At 40.4% G+C, this 20,033-nt stretch overlaps 1 protein-coding gene across 18 annotated transcripts in view; it reads right to left on the minus strand.

Moving 5' to 3' along the window:
- Positions 1-20,033, minus strand: part of rbfox1 (RNA binding fox-1 homolog 1) — a 1,725,607-nt gene that overhangs the window by 54,426 nt on the left and 1,651,148 nt on the right. For all 18 annotated transcript variants that reach the window (XM_043711602.1, XM_043711606.1, XM_043711616.1 and 15 more), the window contains one exon: positions 2,414-2,546. In XM_043711602.1, coding sequence (XP_043567537.1) covers positions 2,414-2,546 — 133 coding nt within the window. The remainder of the gene's footprint in view (positions 1-2,413; positions 2,547-20,033) is intronic.

The following is a 20,033-nucleotide window of genomic DNA, read 5'->3' on the forward strand; positions in this document are numbered from 1 at the left end:
AGCGGGGGTGGGGTTCGGCGTGGTGACGGAGATCGGCGTGGGGGGGCGGGGTTAGGCGTGGTGACGGAGATCGGCGTGGGAGCGGAGACGCATGCGGCGTGGTCGTTGTGCAGGTGAGTGATGTCACTGGGGGCGGAAGTTGCTGCGGCGACGGCTTATCCTGTGTTAGGGAGCCAATTAATATCCAGGGCATCTCTGACCATGCACAGAGAGCAGTGGCTAATAAGGAATAATATTCAATGGTACTTGATGGTTTGATGCACAAGAAAGGAAAACCAAATTCAAAAGAGAATCAACAGAGGGAACAAGAAACAAGTGCCCGATCAACCAGTACTGTCAGCTGGTCATCCAAAGTGGAGCATGACCATCCAAATGAGAGATGGTAAACTTGGATGTAATTAATGTCAGTCTATGGTTGTAATTAATGTCAGTCTTAAAATTCACTTGATGAAGGAGCAGTTCTCCAAAAGCTTGTGATTTCAAATAAACCTGTTGGACTATAGTCTGGTGTCATGTGACTTCTGACTTTGTCCATCCCAGCCCAATAACAGCACTTCCACATCATTAAAATTATAGGTTAAGAGAATCAATAATTCTTAGAGCTGAACAAACTCTTGGGCCACACCTACATTATGGACATATGGCTGACAGCCCAGCTGAGACTCAGCCTCAGGATTCTTGATTCAGGCATCCTTTTTCTACTATTTCCCACTTTGCATCTGAAAGCAGTCAGTTACCAATTTCCAACCAAGTCCAAATGCTCCCCCGGTGCAGGATGATGGCAATTCAAAGTTCAAGTCTCTGGCATCAACAGGAATTTTCCATCCAGAATTTAGTGCGTATTCTTAACCCATCTGATGAGAAAGTGATAGAATCATGACAGCACTATTCAATACCCTGCCCAATATTATTTCCCACTGAAGCTAGGCATGTTAGGCTAAAGTTATCCCCTCAGCTTGCTGTTAAATTCATTTTACTGCAAATGTCAAAATCATGTCCTTGAACAACTGTGAGCAGGTCAGCACTTCAACTCCATTTATTGGAGAGCAACTTGTGTTCCAGACTTGATGGGAAGATATCTTCCTTCAATGAATAAGTTTATAACTTTTAAGGTAACTGCCTGAAGGTTGTTAAGACTCATGCACGGCAAAAGAAAAGTCCACTATTAATTGTGACGGTTGAATTAATTGTGATGGTTGAGTTCATCTATGAGCTGATGACGATCAGAAAACAAAGGAAAAAAAGTGCAATTTTAATTTGCTAATTTACGGAAATTGTTTTCTGAACTCTGTCCAACCTCCTTAAGAATCAGATGTTTGTAATCTTCAAAAGAAATACATATTTGATCACAATAAAATGTTCTATAGTATTCAATGTCTGGCAGATATTATATAATGATTTGTGACATTTAAAGTACTTCAAGTTGGACTTTGGCAAAGTATGGAGGCAGGGTTGGATATGGATTAACTGGCAAAATAGGGAAAGGTCATGCTGAATAGTTTGCCTGTGTAATCCCAGGATTGCAAAGTTTCCCAGTAGGCTGTATAGAAGATGAGCTGTCTGCTACATGAGTTTGGACAGTCAACTAAGGTCAAGATTAGTGTGGCACTGGAAAAGCACAGCAGGTCAGGAAGCATCCGAGAAGCAGGAAAATCAACATTTTGGGCAAAAGACCTTCAAAGGGCTTTTGCCCAAAACTTCGATTTTCCTGCTCCTCAGATGCTGCCTGACCTGCTGTGCTTTTCCAGCACAACTCTAATCTTGACTCTAATCTCCAGCATCTGCAATACTCACTCTCGCCAGTCAATTAAGGTGATGATCCCTATTAAGGGTGATTTTGCCTTGTACCAACAGAAGGACATACACACGTATTCCATTAACAGGCCCTGAAACATGAGAAGCTTCGATCATGGTCAGCTTCCAGTCCAGCGGAAGAGTCCAATGGTCCATTCAACCTTATGACAGTCCATTTCTGCACTGATGTGCTGGCCAGGGCACATATTGCCATATTGCTGTGCCCTTGAAGTTCAGCCATCTGCTTCAGGAGCACCCACCTCTCCCAGTGGGCCTGTTGAGCTCCAAACCGACAAGCTTTCTAATTGCGTAATGGACAAAGAGAATAGGATGCCACCTTCTGGAAGTCTCCCTGCTATCAATTGCAGACTTTACATGCCAAGTTGATCCTGGTGTCAGTATACCAAAGCATGAAGTTAATTCCTGCCCATTCAAATGCTCAATGTAGCAATCATTACAATTACATTTCATGACTTTAGGCAAGATGCTTAGCTGCAGGCATTTGGACTGTTTGCATGCCCGTGTTGGTTTCCATGATGAGCCAGGGCCAGCATGCACTCTACTGGAAAATACTTCTTGCTTCTTAAATGAATTGCGAACCTTTTGGCACTGCACTTACCCGCCGTATGCTGGTATGGGTGGAGGTGGTGCAGCAGCACGGAACGTGTTATAAACTGTACGTCCTCGACCCCTCAGGTGTGCCCCTCGGTAGGCAGCAGCTGCAGTGGCTGCTGGGTAAGGGAAGCCAGGAACTAAAGGAAACAAAACACGAGTTAGAATAGTCCATATTTTGCCACCAATTAATTGTGAGGTAATCCTGTCATTTAAGTTTCCTCAGATGGCCTAGGTTTTCCTGCACTTTGTTAAAAAAAGTCCACGTGTTGAAAAGAGAGCCCAAAGTCATTGAAGATGTCCAAAAAAAAAAGAGAAGCCAATACAAATCAGAGACTGCGACCATCCTGTCTATATGATTTAATAGCACTTCCAATCATTCCAAACAAGAGATATTTAATTAGGACATTTTTTTAAAAAAGTATATCGTGTATAATTAAAAATGCTGTTAAAATAGTCAAATAAGTCAATTGCTCCACAACACATCAGTATGGTGCACATGAAATCTGCTTACTTAGTGCCTTACTGTAAATGCAGAATTATTTTCAGAAATAACAACAGAATAACAAATAAAATGAGAATGCCTTTTACACAGAAAAATGTTGTACTTAGATTCTAACATCCAGAAATATCTGCCCATTAAATGTCATTGTTCTGATGTATTTGACAGGAACCAGACAAAATCTTAAAACTTAATTCTGCTCAGTGCTGACTGTATTGGTGAATAGTAACATTACAATCGCCATTCAGAGGCCCAGGCTTATTCTCTGGTGGAATTTCAATTAAATTTATGAAACTTGAAATTTAAAGTTAGCCTAGATACTGGTGAAACTATCATTGGTTGTTTAAAACCCAATTATTTCATTAATATCTGAAGGTAAATTCATGTACCTGGTCACCTTTTAGACCTAGACTATGTCTGGTTTATTATAATTTTGAAAGAACTTTTCTTTCCTTTTATTTAAATGTGTATGACTTTGCATTTGTTAGATTAGATTACTTATATTAGATTAGATTACTTACAGCGTGGAGACAGGCCCTTCAGCCCAACAAGTCCACACCGACCCACCGAAGCGCAACCCACCCAGACCCATTCCCCTACATTTATCCCTTCACCTAACACTACAGGCAATTTAGCATGGCCAATTCACCTAACCTGCACATTTTTGTGTGTTAAACCTTCTGCCTATTTGCTTAATCTATCAATGTTTCTTTGTATTTCTATCTACACTTGCTTATATTGGATCACAAATTTGTATCATCGGCAAATTTGAATAATTGATTTCAATCCCTTCATCTAAGTCATTAATAAATATAATCTTTGAGCTCCAGCACAGTCTCTGTGGGACACCAGAAGTGATATGCTATTATTATCTTTACTTTATATTCCCTGCTGCTCAATTTCCTAACCAAGTCAGTAACTTGTGGCACAAAGGGTTAACTATACTTTACATAAATAAGCATTAAATGTGTGTGTAAGGAACAGGGAGAAGGATGCTTACCATGAGTGCCCTCTCGATCAGGGGCAGGTCCCAGGATATGGGGTCAACCATTTTGAGCTGAGATGGGAATGGTTTTTTCACTCAAAGGGGAGTGAAAGTTTAGAATTCTCCATCTCAGAAAGCTGCAGGGGCCAAGTCACTGAATATATTCAAGAACGAAAAAGATAAATATTTTCGATTTTAATGGCGTCAAGGGGTAGGGGGAGACACCAGTAATGCGGTATTGAGATAGAGGCCATGATCATATTAATTGAGGAACAAGCCTGGGGTCTACTCTTGCTCCTAGTTTCTATGAGTTATATCATTAGGATGTTAAGTCAGGTGAAAGTTAGGCCTGAGTGTGCAGGATTCTAGGAATGTCTTCCTTACACTCGCCTATATATAGTTGGTATATTTAATAAGTGTTGTTAAAGCTCATTAATAAGGGTAAAAAATATTTTTTACCAACAACCCCAACCTAATCTTGCTACATAATTTGCCTCCAGTTCCAAGAGCTTCAACTTTAGCTGACAGGCTTATAAGGGACTTTGTCAAACGTGTTCTAGACATTCATGTAAATTATGTCCATGGAAATGTCTCTGTTCAGCAGAGGAACTTCCCAAAAATGAAGAGGTTTTTTTTTCGGTATAATAGAACTTGGTCTGTGATCAGCTGAAAGAGTGTTTGATCACCTTTGTCCTTCGTCGGAGTCTCAAGTAATGTTGCAATGACAGACGACAGATGTTAGCTGGACTTGGCTGTCCTCCCACCTTACACAACAGCAGAGTAACATGAGAAATGTTTCAATCTAAAGGAATGGTCCTCAAATCAAGAGGACTTGGAAGAAAATTGTTATGACATCTATCATGATCCAGGATGGAAACCTTGTGTTCCTGGGGATTTGTCAGTCTTCAGAGCCAGCATGTTTTAAAAACTGTTTTCATGTTGCTTCTGTTAATTCTGTTGGAATTCCGATTCCTGACTCAATATTAATTTCCACGTGATTTTGAGAGTGGACACCTCCCTTTTACTTTAAATGATGCAAAGTAATTATTCAAGATATTTGCCATCCTTAGTTTCAGCAACAATAACACTTTTCACGCAGCCTCTCACAGCAAAATTTGGATCAAATTTTCAAAAATATTCTTCTCCATTATGATTGGTCATTTTATGCTAATAATAGAGTAAGCAGCATTTGCTATTTGTATTAAAGTATATGTAGTCACTCAATAAAGATGATGTCGAAATAGCACAGGTCTGCCATGCTCATATGGAAAACACCTGCACCCCAGGAGCCAGTCAAGTGGACCTTCTCTGAACTGCCTGCAAAGCATGTGGGATGGTGCTAGCTCATGAAGAATTGTTGACAACGTAAGTGTCATTTAAAAAAGCTGAGTGATAACAGTAAAATATCATAAACCACTTGAAAGACAAAGAAAAAGTACAATTCAGAGAATGGTCCTCTCTCCCACATATGGATTCTAAATTAACAATACTGTTCTGCATAATTGAAAACTGGTTTGTATAACTGGATGTTATCAAATTCAATGAGTATTTTTCAAGCCTACGTGGATCAATTTCAGATATGTCACAGCTTTAGGCACGTCAGTGCAGTATTTCAAACCAAAGCATTATCCAACAATGCAACCATTATACAGATCAAATTACAATATGACAGTACAGATTTAGAAGTCTTATCATGGTCCTGTAGCTGTTGCTAGGTGATTTATTTTTGGTCTTATTGGTAGACTACAATGAAGATGGGTGAACCTAAATCTTTGGCAGCAGATAAACTGTCGACTCGTTTATTTTTCCTATTCATTTTTTCAACTTAGCTAACACATAGGGATAGATTTTTGCCTTTACTGCCCAGATGGAAAACTAGTGGAATAGTTCATCCTTCCTTTCTTGAATGTCATTAAACAGAGCACAAGCCCTCGACAAGTTACGAGACAAATTTGCATATTTTACATAATTCTGTTTAACAGTTTTGTTAAGCCATTGTTTCACATTTTGATGCTTATGACAGAATTTATTTTTAACCCCTTCACCAGAAATTAATAATTTATGAATTATTCAATATACAATAAAACTTTGTGACTGCTTTCAGAACAAATGGCATAATCTTTAACAGAAACAGAACATGCTGGAGAAGCCCAGCAGTTCTGGCACAATTGGTAGAGAGAAAAACAGAATTAATATTTTTGAGTCTAGTGACACTTCGTTGGGACTGAAAGCAGCCAGGAAATTGTAGGAGTTATTCTGATGGTGGGAGATGGCATTTGCAAGGTGGTAGTGGTGGTGGTGACGGGGAGGGGAGGGGATGATGATTGACTTCAATACATGAAGCTCCAGATAGAGATGGAGAAAAGGAGAAGCAGACAGAGGGATTATTGATGATAAACTGGGGATGAGATAAATGTTGAATGGTTGCGAATAAAAAGTGTGAATAGTTAAAAATGTGTTGGCTGTACTGGAAGCAACGCATAAAAAACAGGACCTGGGGGTGTGTGGGTGAGTAACAAACATGGAGAAAGGTGTTCACACTCTGGAACTATGAAATGCAATGTTGGATACTGAGTGATGTAATCAGCTTTCAGACCTGACAAAAGGTCATTGGACTTAATACTTTAATTCTGTTTTCTCACTTCACAGATGGTGCCAGACCTGCTGAGTATCTCTCGTACTTCCTGTTTATGTTTTCAGATCTCCAACATCCATGGTTCTTTGTTATGTTTTGGGATAAAGGTAAAGTCACAATCGGCTGCCCCTCTCAATGGAGAGAAACAACTGGTGGCAATTTAACCTGAGATTCATCATTCCTCAGGCAAGGGGAAAGGTTGAGAAGGTGAATCCTTCATGATAAACCTCAGGCAGTGAGAGTATTGAAACCTCACTGATGGCAAATCAGCTATCCATTCAACTGAGTTAACCAACCCAACGAAAGTCTATAGCCATTTTCCCTGCCCTGCTCTAGACTCTGAAACAATTCACGCATGGTTATGATGCTTTTTACTAATATCTGACTGTTTAGTATGTTTGCCTTTCTTGGTCAGTGCATTGAGTATCGGGGTTGGGAGTCATAAAGTGTGGCGCTGGAAAAGCACAGTAGTTCAGGCAGCATTCAAGGAGCAGGAGAATCAATGTTTCGGGCATAAGCCCTTCATCACATTCCTAATGAAGGGCTAATGCCCGCTACATTGATTCTCCTGCTCCTTGGATGCTGCCTGACCTGCTGTGTTTTTCCGGCGCCATATCTTTCGCCTCTGATCTCCAGTATCTACAGTCCTCACTTTCTCCTACAGGAGTTGGGAAGTCATGTTGTAGCTATACAGCACATTGGTTAGGCCACTGTTGGAATATTGCATGCAATTCCAGTCTCCCTGTTGTAGGATGGATATTGTGAAACTTGAAAGGGTTCAGAAACGATTTAAGGATGTTGCCAGGGTTGGAGATTTGAGCTGTAGAGAAAGGCTGATTGGGCTGGGGCTATTTTCCCTGGAGCGTCGGAGGCTGAGGGGTGACCTTATAGAGGTTTATAAAATCATGAGGGGCTTGGATTGGGTAAACAGACAAGGTCTTTTCCCTGAGGTGGGAGAGTCCAAAACTAGATGGCATACGTTTAAAGTGAGAGGAGAAAGATTTAAAAGGTACCTAAGGGGCAACATTTTCACACTGAGGGTGGTACATTTATGGAATGAGCTGCCAGGGGAAGTGGTGGGGGGCTTCTTCAGTTCCTTCATGCAATGTTAAAATAAAGTTGTTTGATCAAATAATAGACGCAGTATGACCGTCTTTGTCTCAGTATAACTCCACAACAAGTCCTAAATTTTCCATAATTATGAAAATGGTTCCAGAAGTCCAAATGATGATGCCCCATCCTCCAACACAGAACCTATCATTTTTACGGAGGTGAATGGGAGTAAGTTCCAATTTGTATACTCATAGAACCCAGAAACAACGGCACACATTAAAGTTCAGCTCCTTCAGGCTGATTCTCATAAATGGGAACATCCAAAATATGACAGAAGTAGAGTACAATTACAACATTTAAAAGGCATATGGATGATTTTACAAATAGAAAGGGTTTAGAGGGATATGGGTTAAATGCTGGTAAATTTGTCTTGATTAATTTTGGATATCTGGTTGGCATGAACAAGTTGGACCGAAGGGTCTTTTTCCCATGCTGTACATCGCTATGATTCTGTGACACACAAACACAGTGAACCTCATTATTATTCCCCTCCATGTTGTGATGGATACCTGCATTTCACAGGAGTAGACTGAAGGTAAATTAGTGTTTTATAAATGACAAATTGAAAAGGTATGTTTGTGCAAATATTTAAAATCAATGAACATGAAATGTTTTAAACGTTAAATGAGCTCATTTCTTCATCAATATATATTATTGAAAGGTTATTACAAAATATTACCAAGTAGAGTTTGGGGAAAATTGACACCAGAAAACACTGCTGTGACAAACAGTGGATATGCATCTGTGTTCAGCCCTTGGCCATAAAACCATGTTTTTTAACAGAAGGAAAATTAGCTCAGAGAGTTGTAAAGGTTTGAAGTGTCACGTAAAGTTATTTGATCAAATGATAGATGCAGTATGACTGTCTTTGTCTCAGTATAACTCCACAACAAATCTGAAACTTTCCATAATTATGAAAATGGTTCCAGACGTCCAAATGATGATGCCCCATCCTCCAATACAGAACCTATCATTTTCATGGAGGTGAATGGGAGTAAGTTCCAGTTTGTATACTCATAGATCCCAGAAACAACGGCACACATTAAAGTTCAGCTCCTTCAGGCTGATTCTCATAAATGGGAACATCCAAAATATGACAGGAGTACCCACTTTGAGAATTAAGGTATCTTTTTGGATACAGTCCTGCTGGGACATCTTCTAGGGAGATCAGCTGCCCTTCTGGGACAGGTAAAGATTTGTAAAAATAAACATAAGATTGTGTAAAAGAATTGGAATTGTCAAACTCAGTGAAATTCTCATGACATTTGTCAAAATGCATTGTCAAGCAGAAAGCGTTTGATTTGATCTGATTTCTTTCTTTATTGTTACGTGAATTTTGTTACAAAATACTATGAAAAGTGCTGTACAGCGGTCACCACTCTCTGGCGCCATCTTAAAACACAGAAAAACAAACCAAACTCACGATGTGGAGGTGCCGGCGTTGAACTGGGGTGGACAAAGTTAAAAATCACACAACACTGGGTTATAGTCCAACAGGTTTATTTGGAAGGACGGGTTATCTGATGAAGGAGCAGCGCTCTGAACTCTCGTACTTCAGTATTTCCAAATAAACCTATTGGACTATAACCTGGTGCTGTGTGATTTTTAACTAAAAAAAAACTGTTCAGTGTTACAGTCCTTCTTGTTAAGTGCTCCGCCATGGGCCTTGTGACCAGGCATGAGTCCCATTGGAATGAAAGTTGCCACTCTGGCACCATCTCAACTCCACTGATGCCTTCGTCACTGTGGACTTCCCCAAAGCAGACACCATCGATGCCGCCGAATATCGTAAAGGCTCAAACTTGACTCAGCTGGCGCTAAGGGTCCGCTTTGGGCCCATCTCACTGATGCAGGCGCTGCTGATGCTGCCAGGTCTTGTACTGGGCACAAACTCACCTTTGCCACTGCCTCCACGAATCTGCACTGGACACAGATGCCACTGAGAACCCAAACTCACCTCTGACTCCACTACCATGAGTCTGTGCTGCTGGGCCCACTCACTGCGAATGAGCTCTTAGCAAAAGATAAGTGAAGTAAAAGAGAAAAAAAAAAGAAAAAATAAACAAGAAAAGAGAGAGAGGAATAGAAAAGAAACGAGAAACAAAAGCAAATAGAGCAGGCAAGTCTCGACCTCAGAAGCCCTACTCCACCGTCATCATTTAAAACTCCTACTTGTTGATTTTTTTAAAAAGCTGTGCACCGTGTTAAGAACAACCAGTATTTGTGACCACACTTTGTTGACGTTGCCCTGAAGGTTATCATTACAGTGGAGTGCTGGATGACTAATCTCGTAACTTTGCATTATCATAATGCAGCGCCTGTCAAATCACACACTGATTGTTCTCTCTTAGCGGTTATAAATTCTTTGAAGTAGGAGTGAGGCTTCCAATACTTGGTTTTATAGAGAATTAGCAAAGATAAAGTTTGTGATATTTCAAAATGGCGAGTGGTTCAAAAGAAATACAACAACATTGTTCATATTAGCATAGATGTAGAGTTTTGCCCATACTGTATGCTTGGTGAGTTGGTATGGTACATGTATTCTTTTGCATGTAAGCGCATTTTTCATTATCTTTTAAACATTTCATTAAACACATGACACATCATTATAATTCACACAAATTGACATCATTTCGATTAGACAATAACATTTTGAGGATACATTTGTGGTGACAGTGCATTATGCATTTAAAACAATTTTGTAATATGTGTTTCAAAACCTTTACCAGAAGAGAGACCCTACATACCTTAAAAACGTAGCATGGGTAAGAAACAGAGAAGTTGGAGGAACAGTTAACAGTCAAAAAACAGTGACATGCAGGTGGGTTTGGAAATTGGGAGAGTTGAATCAGAGGAGAACAGTTTACAGGGAGAATGTCAGGATACAATGACTGAAGGCTCTGACACCAGTAATGGTGTGGAGTGATAAAGAGGAACAAAGAATCGTCTTAGCTTCCTGCAGCCTCACTTGCTGCCACCATTGATTTACCAGGAGCTAGGATGAATTTCCAGCAGCCATGCAACTATCTCCCTGACGATGACCAATTTTATGACTGCAGGGTTATGTGCATAAAGGAAGCAGCTTCGTCAAAATCTGCTTCAGGGATCGCCTTAAAAAGGTGATGCAAATTTCGGAGGGTGGAGCAGTCACTAAGTTACTGGTGAATGAGAATTTTTTTTAAACAAAGCCTTATGAATCCTCCCTTCAACTGGCACAACAACTTGCTCTGTGAGTCACTGCACGCACTGTATCTTCTGCAAAAATATTTTCTCTCTCTCTTGTCGATTGTAGAACACTTTATGCCTCAGTGAAATTAGTGGCTTACCTATTCAGTAAGAGTGGTATCAAACATGGTAGAGGCTATATTTATTTCTTTAACACAACTTTACAAAGGCCTGCCCATTTACTGAGTATATTGATCCAGTCAACCTGTCCTTAGGAAATGGGCGGTTTATTTTGGGAAAGGGTATATGCACAGGGGATGCACACAGAGGTGGGAACAAAGCAGAACATGTTGGGAACATGTTTTGCTCCCAATCATTATAGGTTTACAAATAAAATAAAAATCAGCAGTGGGTGGCAGCAGAAAGCTATCATATCAAAGATGGTAAGGTGTAATATTTAACGCTGTTGCAAGACTTAGAATCTGTTTTAGATACATTTCCTCATCAAATCATGGTCAGCTTTGAGCTAAATTGTGTACTGTAAGTTGTTCACATTGTGCAACCTCATCAAGTTAGAATTGGTAATGACATCACAATTTGACTATACCAATGAGGGCAGGAAATCTAATGGAGAAGGAACCAGCAGCTCCCATCCCCTTGATTCATGGTAACACCCATTATATTTTGTGGAGAGGGAACTCATTTTCTTTCACTTTTCTGAGCATCAGGTAACATGATGATATCAAGGGAGAAGATTCTGAACTTTAGTGGAAGAGATAAACCAGCTTTTTCTGTTATAGTGAAGCGCATTCAGGGGAAAGGCCCCTGGGTTGTCACATGTTCAGCCTGGAGAAGCCAAGTCTGATCACCTAGGATCTGTAGGAAACCAGATGGTACCAGTCCACTGGCTAATCATAATAATTCCTAACATTTTGTGTACGAGTACAAACCTTGCATTTGAATAACATGCTCATGGCTGACCAGCAAGGAATCATTTATCTCAAAAGGAAAATAAGAAAAACAATTGAGGACTTTGTTGAATGAGACCCAGGAAGCCAATGGAGGTCAACCAGGATAAGCAAGATAACTGAATGAGATTAAATATAGAATAAGATTGGGTGGCAGCATATTAGGCTTCAGTAATTAAAGGAACCGCCCTGTTGATTTTAATATCACAGCAATACAAAATCATCAAAACGATTATAAAATGTCATTATTAACTTCTGTTCTTAAACCAAATTTTATTCATTGGTGGCATATGCAAACCCAGCATTTATTATTCAATTCTTCATTGCCCTCAAGGAAGTGAGAGTCAGAGTGTTGAGTACAGGAGTTGGGAGGTCATGTTGCGGCTGTACAGGACATTGGTTAGGCCACTGGTGGAATATTGCGTGCAATTCTGGTCTCCTTCCTATCGGAAAGATGTTGTGAAACTTGAAAGGGTTCAGAAAAGGATGATGCCAGGGTTGGAGGATTTGAGCTATAGGGAAATGCTGAACAGGCTGGGGCTGTTTTCCTTGGAGCATCGGAGGCTTATAGAGGTTTACAAAATTATGAGGGGCATGGATAGGATAAATAGACAAAGTATTTTCCCTGGGGTGGGGGAGTCCAGAACTAGAGGGCATAGGTTTAGGGTGAGAGAGGAAAGATATAAAAGAGACCTAAGGGGGAACTTTTTCACGCAGAGGGTGGTACGTGTATGGAATGAGCTGCCAGAGGAAGTGGTGAAGGCTAGTACAATTGCAACATTTAAAAGGCATTTGGATAGGTATATGAATAGGAAGGGTTTAGAAGGATATGGGCCAAGTGCTGGCAGGTGAGACTAGATTGGGTTAGGAATCTGGTCGGCATGGACGGGTTGGACCAAAGGGTCTGTTTCCATGCTGTACATCTCTATGACTCTATAACTCTATGTTGTGTTCTGTATGGTACTTCCACAGTGCTATTAGGTCAGCACATCCAGGATTTTGCATCAGGAATGGTGAAGGAGGAGTGACTGTATCCAAATTAAGATTGTGCATGGGGAACGTGGAACTGATTCTGCTGCTCCCTCAATCCTCCAAGGTGAAAGAGGCAGGAGGTTTGGCAGGGACTGTCGAAGAGGCCTTATTGACAAGGGAAATGGTGGAATTTGAATTCAATTTTAAAAAAAAACTGGCAATAGAAAGTTTTAGGGACCCTGTAACCATTGTCAACTGCTGTAAAAATCCATCTGGTTTACCAATTCACTCCTGGAAGTGAAGGAATGTTGAAGGAACCATTAACTTGTCGAATAATTTATGGTCTTTCATAACCCTTTCACTTATACTCACTTGAAATTAGTCCCATATTTTCCTTCAACCTCCCTGTTGCAGGAAGCTTCCTTCACTAAGGTAATTGCTTGGTTGATTCAGCAAACTGACAGGAGTTATCTAAAAGTGCAGAAACAATCTGGTCCTCATTGAAAAAGCTGCAAGAAGGGTCAAGTGCAAACTGCCCTCCTACAGCAGAGCATGCCCTGGACAACTTACATAAGCTCCACACTCTGTTTATAATTGATCAAAGTGGGATTCTTGTTCACATAGCCCACACCTTGATGGTGTAACAAAATGGGAGAATAATGTACTGCTGCATTTGGGGTGATGTTTGAGTTTCAGGTTATGGTTAGCAATGAATAAAGCAAATATTAACAATGTATTCAATAACGTCTGATACTACAGGACAAAGGATGGCTGAAATGGAAAGTTAACCAACAGGAATCACAATTGCGCTGCTTTCTACCACAAGTTTCCAAATCAAACATTGCTTGAAATTAAGGGCACTTGTATTTTCTTTTAAATGTCATAAAGTGACCTTGCTTGGACTTCCCAGCCACGATTTCATATAATGTAACTTCAGTTATTTTATATCTTTCAAGCTTGCCTTCCATACAGTATAATAACTTCAAGTCCTGAGGCAAAGGTCAATGATATGCATTGTAATTAGTTTTATGTGAACAACAATTGCAGGCAATTATCAGTACAATTGTTGTTCTGCTCAAAATCAGTACAAACAATAAAAATTATGAAAGCAACTTTGCCTACTTCTCTCCAGAAAATGACAAGGATATTAGCACGAAAATGTGCAGTAAAAAATTTCTTGTAAACATAATTAAATTGAATTGAATGAATTAATGATCAGCAGCTAAATTGCATTGATAGGAATAATATAATTCAAATTACAAAAGTTCTAGGAGCATTTCAATTAACACACTGATAACACTCATTAAACAGGGTAAAGTATAAAGTTTTAATAGAATCTATGAATTTTAAAATACCTATTATCAGAAACAGAAGACTACTCCTTGCACTTGGGGTTGGCTACATTGTAAGGTAATGAATCTGGCCCGTTGACTGTCACCAAGCTATTCTGCCTCTCAGTTTAAAAACACCTTACAGTAGAACCTTTTTTTCTCCCCAGAAACATGAAAGCTTGACAGTAATCCTGTTAGGATTTAGATACAAAGATACAACCTGCAGGAAACAGAATTTCAGTGCCATAAATGGAAGGGAAAATGAAATCACAAAGTCACACTCCCATAAGTACACAGCCTAGGTGCATTTATATATGCACTGCATTATAGAAAACAATTTTTCATTGTTTCAACCCAAATAGAGAAGGTTGTTTCATTTAGACAATACACTGCTGCTGGCAATACAAATGTGAAAATCACACATATATATTGCAAGCAAAATGAATCACAGATGAACATCACTAAACCTTTGCTGCTGATATTATTATTAGCTTTTGATTTGAAATTGATTAATTATAAACTTATTTTTCTCATGTGTATGGTCTACATTCTGCAGAAAAGCTGCATTGGTATAAATCCTGTTTTCATCCATACCAGTGAAAGAGGATGATTTAAATTTGACACACAGGTTTTAAGTGTAGTTTCTGAGTTTAGGCAATTAAATTAAGCTGGCCACTTATCTTATGTCTGTACATCAGATCAAAAGAACCAAAATCCTCAAACTTACTACAGGCATTTTTAATGGCAAACAGTAATGAGAGAATTCCACTATCCCGGTCTGTTGGACATCCACAACAAAATTTCCTAACCATTATCTTTAAAGTTTGATCTTTCCAATGTTCCTTGACATTGTCAATGATAAGCTGAAGATAAAAACTACTCATTATTTCCATGATTATAGATCACATAAAATTTAACTTTTATCTGGCTATATTTCCTTCAACCTGATATCTAGCCATTATACAGATGGGAAACAATCTACAGTGTTCCTCCTGCAGAATCCCCCACTTTTTGAACGTTCGTTTTACGCCAATTCGCTTTTACGAAAGCTCTACTTCAGTACTCGTGTTCTCTAGCCGAAAGAGGATTTTCGCTTTTACAAAAATGCACGTGCAGCAAGAGTGGCGCCGCCAAGTGCCTTACCTGGGAACTACACTCAGCATCTCAGCATCAAGCCACTACAGCTTTGAACCGTGTCTGTGAGCATCTGTGCTTTATCTCGATTTATTTTGTGTATCTGTTAGCAAAATGTCTCCTAAGGTATCAGGAAAGCCTAAGAGACCTCGTAAGGCTGTTATGTTTAGCGTAAAACTGGATGTAATTAAACGTTTGGATCATGGTCAACAAAACAAAGACATTGTGCATGTGTTGAACTTGCCTGCGCCCACCATTCGTACTATTTGCACACAGAGAGAAAGAATCTTGAAAGCTGCCAAACTTACTATTGGTTCTGTTGGTAGCAAAGTCGTCTCTTTTAGTTGCCATCCAACAATGGACAAAATGGAAAGTCTATTGCTTGACTGGATTGATGGGTGTACAAAGTGTGGTGTTCCGTTAAGTTATCTTATATTTAAGGAGAAATCAGTCAGTCTTTTTAATAAGCTGAAACAGAATGCACTGGACAATGGCGGTGAAAGGTGTTGCGAAAGTGGAATTTGAAGGTAGTCATGGGTGGCTTGATCGGTTTTTGAGGTAAGGGCAGCTTCCTAGGTTAAAGGTTACTGGAGAGAGTGCTTCAAATGAAGCTGCTGAAAAGTTCCCTGAAGAACTGAAGAAAATAATTACACAAGGTGGTTATTTGTATAAGCAAGTGTTTAACTGTGACGAAACTGGAATTTATTGGAAGAAATTGCCTAGCAAGACATTTATTTTGATCGAAGAAAAGCAGGCTGAGGAACACAAGGCATCTACTAGTTTACCATTCAGAAAATCCGAGGGCACTTAAAGGGGTTGGTAAGAATACACTTCCTGTTGGGTTTCATTCACATCCAAGCGGTTGGAATACCCAAGTGATTTTTTTTCTGAGTCGATACGTTAGCCCTTTTGGATAAAAATACTGTAGAGAAAACAACCTCGATGATAAGTGTCTTGTGATTGTTGATAACTGTGCTGCTCATCCACCTGGAATACCGAGTATGGTGATAACATTCTTACTGCTGAATACAATGCCGTTGCTGCAATCATGTGACCAAGGCCTAATAGCCACAGTTAAGGCTGACTATACGCAAAATGTGATGCGTTTTACTGTAATTGTCATTGACAGACAGGGCAACTCCGAAGCACCTTTGCGAGAGTTGTCCAAGTAGTACAATATAAAATTGGCAATCGCCGACCTTGGAAATGCTCTTGATAGGCTAAGAGTCTCGATGAGACTTGGTGTTTGGAGAGAACTGTGTCCCAAAGCAGTAAATGATTTTAAAGGTGTCAAACCAACTGCAATAAATATGGCAATAGTAACTTTGGCTAAGGAGGCTGGGTTTGTGGAAGAAGACGAAGATGGTGCTGAAGAGATTTGGGCGTCCCATGACCAAGAACGGACAGATGAAGAGCTGATGCAATTGCAAGAGGAAAGGATAGGAATCAAAACTAAATGCAATAGCAAACGGTCCGAAAGTGAAGGCACCAGAATGTGAAGCACTTGAATGAGATTTTTGATCTCTTTGACAGTGCTGCAATGATTGCGGAAAAGTATGACTTCAATTTTGAAAGGGGATGTAGATTTAGGGCAGGTTTTCAGGATGTTTTGCGTACCTACAAGGAACTGTATAATAGAAAAATGCGTGAGGTTAAGCAGTCAGGCATACTGTCATATTTCAAGCCTTCCACATGAGCCACAGCAGACGACAAAACTTAACTTTGACATCAAGCAGGCAGACATAGAAGCAAGTGTAGATGTTAGTGACCTGCTTGCCCTGATGGATTCAGACGATAATGAGATGTTAATAGATAATCCACTTTTCTCTCTCCCTATCTTCTGCATTAAAAAAATTATCCCAGCTACTGTCAGTGCTGAGGAAGGATCACCGAAACATTAACTCCGATTTTTCTCCACAGATGCGGCTGGACCTGCTGAGCATTTCCAGCAATTTAACTTTTTGCTTCCAATGGTCTGATTCCCTTCAGTAATATTTAATTACGAATCTTCTTGACTAGCCTGAGCCAGTCCCCCTTCCCAGCAGGTCCTGGGGAAATACACTCTACCTGTACCACTACTACAGTTTCCATATCCATTTCCTATCCATTTTTTTGAGGATTCCTTTAGCATTCCTATTACTACAACAGGTCTTCCATTTAACTTTTAGCAATCCTCTTCGGAATGTCCAATCTTATTATAAGTAATTTTCTTCCTATCACTTTAGATTCTAGCACTTTTCCCTTATTATTTTGCTGTGCATGTATTATTCCTAAAACTAAAATGTTTTCGATCCCCAGATATTTCATTCTTATTGATTACCACATGACCTTTCTTCATATGAAAATGCCTGTGTGAGGTTTTTTTTTATTCGCTCATGGAGTAAATGCACACTCCTAATTCTCAACAAGGTAAGGAGTGAGCCGCTTTCTTGAACTGTTGGCCTAGGTACACCGATCATGCAGTAAAGGGGGGGATGGTTCCAGGAATTTGGCTCAGCAACAAGTAACTAACAAATTAACTGCAAGTTAGGATGGTGAGTGGAACTTACAATAGTGCTATTCTCATGTATCTGCTATCCTTGTCCCTATAAATCATGGATTTGGAAGGTGCTGTCTAAGGAGCAAAGTGAATTCCTGCAGTGCATTTTGTAGAGGGGACATATTGCTGCTCCTGAGCCTTGCTGATAGAGGGAGTGAATGTTTGTGAATGTGGTGCCAATCAAGTGGCTGTTTGTCCTGGATGATGCCAAGCTTTTTGAATGCTATTGGCGCTGTGCCCATCCAGGCAAGTAGGGAGTATTCCATCAGATTGCTGGTCTGTGCCTTGTTGATGGTGGACAGGAAAATAAAACAAAGAATTGCAGATGCTGGAGACCTGAAATAAGAACAGAAAGCACTGGTGAAACTCAGCAGGATTGGCAGGAATCGTGGGGAGAAAGTAGAGTTAACGTTTCGAGTCTGGTGACTCGTCATCAGACCAATTTGTGTTTCTGTATGTAAGTTTGCTCGCTGAGCTGGAAGGTTCATTTTCAGACGTTTTGTCACCATACTAGGTAACATCATCAGTGAGCCTCCGGTGAAGCACTGATGTTAGTGACCTGCTTTCTATGTATGAGTTTAACTCTGAGAAAAAGAGCAGTAAATGACAAAATTACACAGGAAATGACATCACCACATGAAATGATATCACCAACCCAAGGAAACCTAAACACATAAATAGAAAGCAGGTCACGAATACCAGTGCTTCCCCAGAGGCTCACTGATGATATTACCTAGTATGGTGACAAAATGTCTAAAAACGAACCTGCCAGCTCCGTGAACAAACATACATCCAGAACCTCAACCTGAGCTACAAATCTTCTCAAAACTCACTGATCTCTGTTTCTTTAGATTAGATTAGATTACATTACAGTGTAGAAACAGGCCCTTCGGCCCAACAAGTCCACACCGACCCGCCGAAGCGAAACCCACCCATACCTAGTATGGTGACAAAATGTCTAAAAACGAACCTTCCAGCTCCGTGAACAAACATACATCCAGAACCTCAACCTGAGCTACAAATCTTCTCAAAATTCACTGATCTCTGTTTCTGTTTCAGATCTTCAACATCTGCTGTTCTTTGTTTTACTTTCCTGTCCACCAATTACAAGGCATGAATCTGCAATTTGTTAGAATACTTCCCCCATTTGCCTGAATGAGTGCAGCCCCCATAACACAAGAAGTTTGACACCAGCCAGGAGAAATCTCCCCACTTCATTGATACCACACCCACAATAATCTGCTGCCTCAAGCACTAACACTCAGTATCTGCAATGTGTACCATTTACAAGATACACTGCAGAAATTCACCAAAGCTCTTTAGACAGCACCTCCCAAACCCATAACCACTACCGCTGAAAATGTGTTGCTGGAAAAGCGCAGCAGGTCAGGCAGCATCCAGGGAACAGGAGAATCGACGTTTCGGGCATAAGCCCTTCTTCAGGATTCCTGCAACACATTTTCAGCTCTGATCTCCAGCATCTGCAGACCTCACTTTCTCCCCATAACCACTACCATCAAGTATGACAAGGGCAGCAGATGCATGCAGGTTCCCCTCCAAGCCACTTGCCATCCTGACTTAGAAATAGATCGTTGTTCCTTCACTAACTCTGGGTCAAAATCCAAGACTTCAGCGCCTCCCACAAAAGGCATTGTGGATCCACATATAGCACATGGTCTGCAACGGTTCAAGAAGGCGGCCACCACCACCACCTTCTCAAGGACAGCTGGGGATGGGCAATAAATGCTGGCCCAGTTTGTGTGGACATAAAGAAATGTACTACCAGCCTGTAAGTTCTGAAAGTGCCAGTAATTCACTAAAAGGAAAGGGTGGAATGCTGTGAGCATCCAAGACCAGCCCCTGCAGACAGAGGTGCAGCAAGAAATTGCTGTCCTTGTAACATGGCCTGAGGAGGTGGGAAATTCTGCCCAAGATGGAGGCCAGGCAGAAAATGGCAGCGAGCTGCGACTGCCAAGGGCCCACTCAGGGTTTTGTGTCAAGAGTGATCCAAGTCTATATTCTCTCCACTGCCTGGGAAAATAGCAACGTGTACATAAATCAGCTTTGAGAATAATGGGATGTTAATGCATGCAAATAGCCCCTTGTTGCCCACTCCAAAATTCTCATCGAGTTGTTAAAATCTTATGCAGAAAGGAAGACTTCTATTTACTTGATACTGAGAATCTCATTTTTCCATTACTGCCTTATTTCCCAACTGCCTCGCCATTGCCCATGTCGTTCAGGGGCTGGAAGGTTCTGCCATGAGTTTCCAATGGGGCACAG

This window comes from Chiloscyllium plagiosum, chromosome 21 (assembly GCF_004010195.1).
Source record: "Chiloscyllium plagiosum isolate BGI_BamShark_2017 chromosome 21, ASM401019v2, whole genome shotgun sequence".
Lineage (NCBI taxonomy): Eukaryota > Metazoa > Chordata > Chondrichthyes > Orectolobiformes > Hemiscylliidae > Chiloscyllium > Chiloscyllium plagiosum.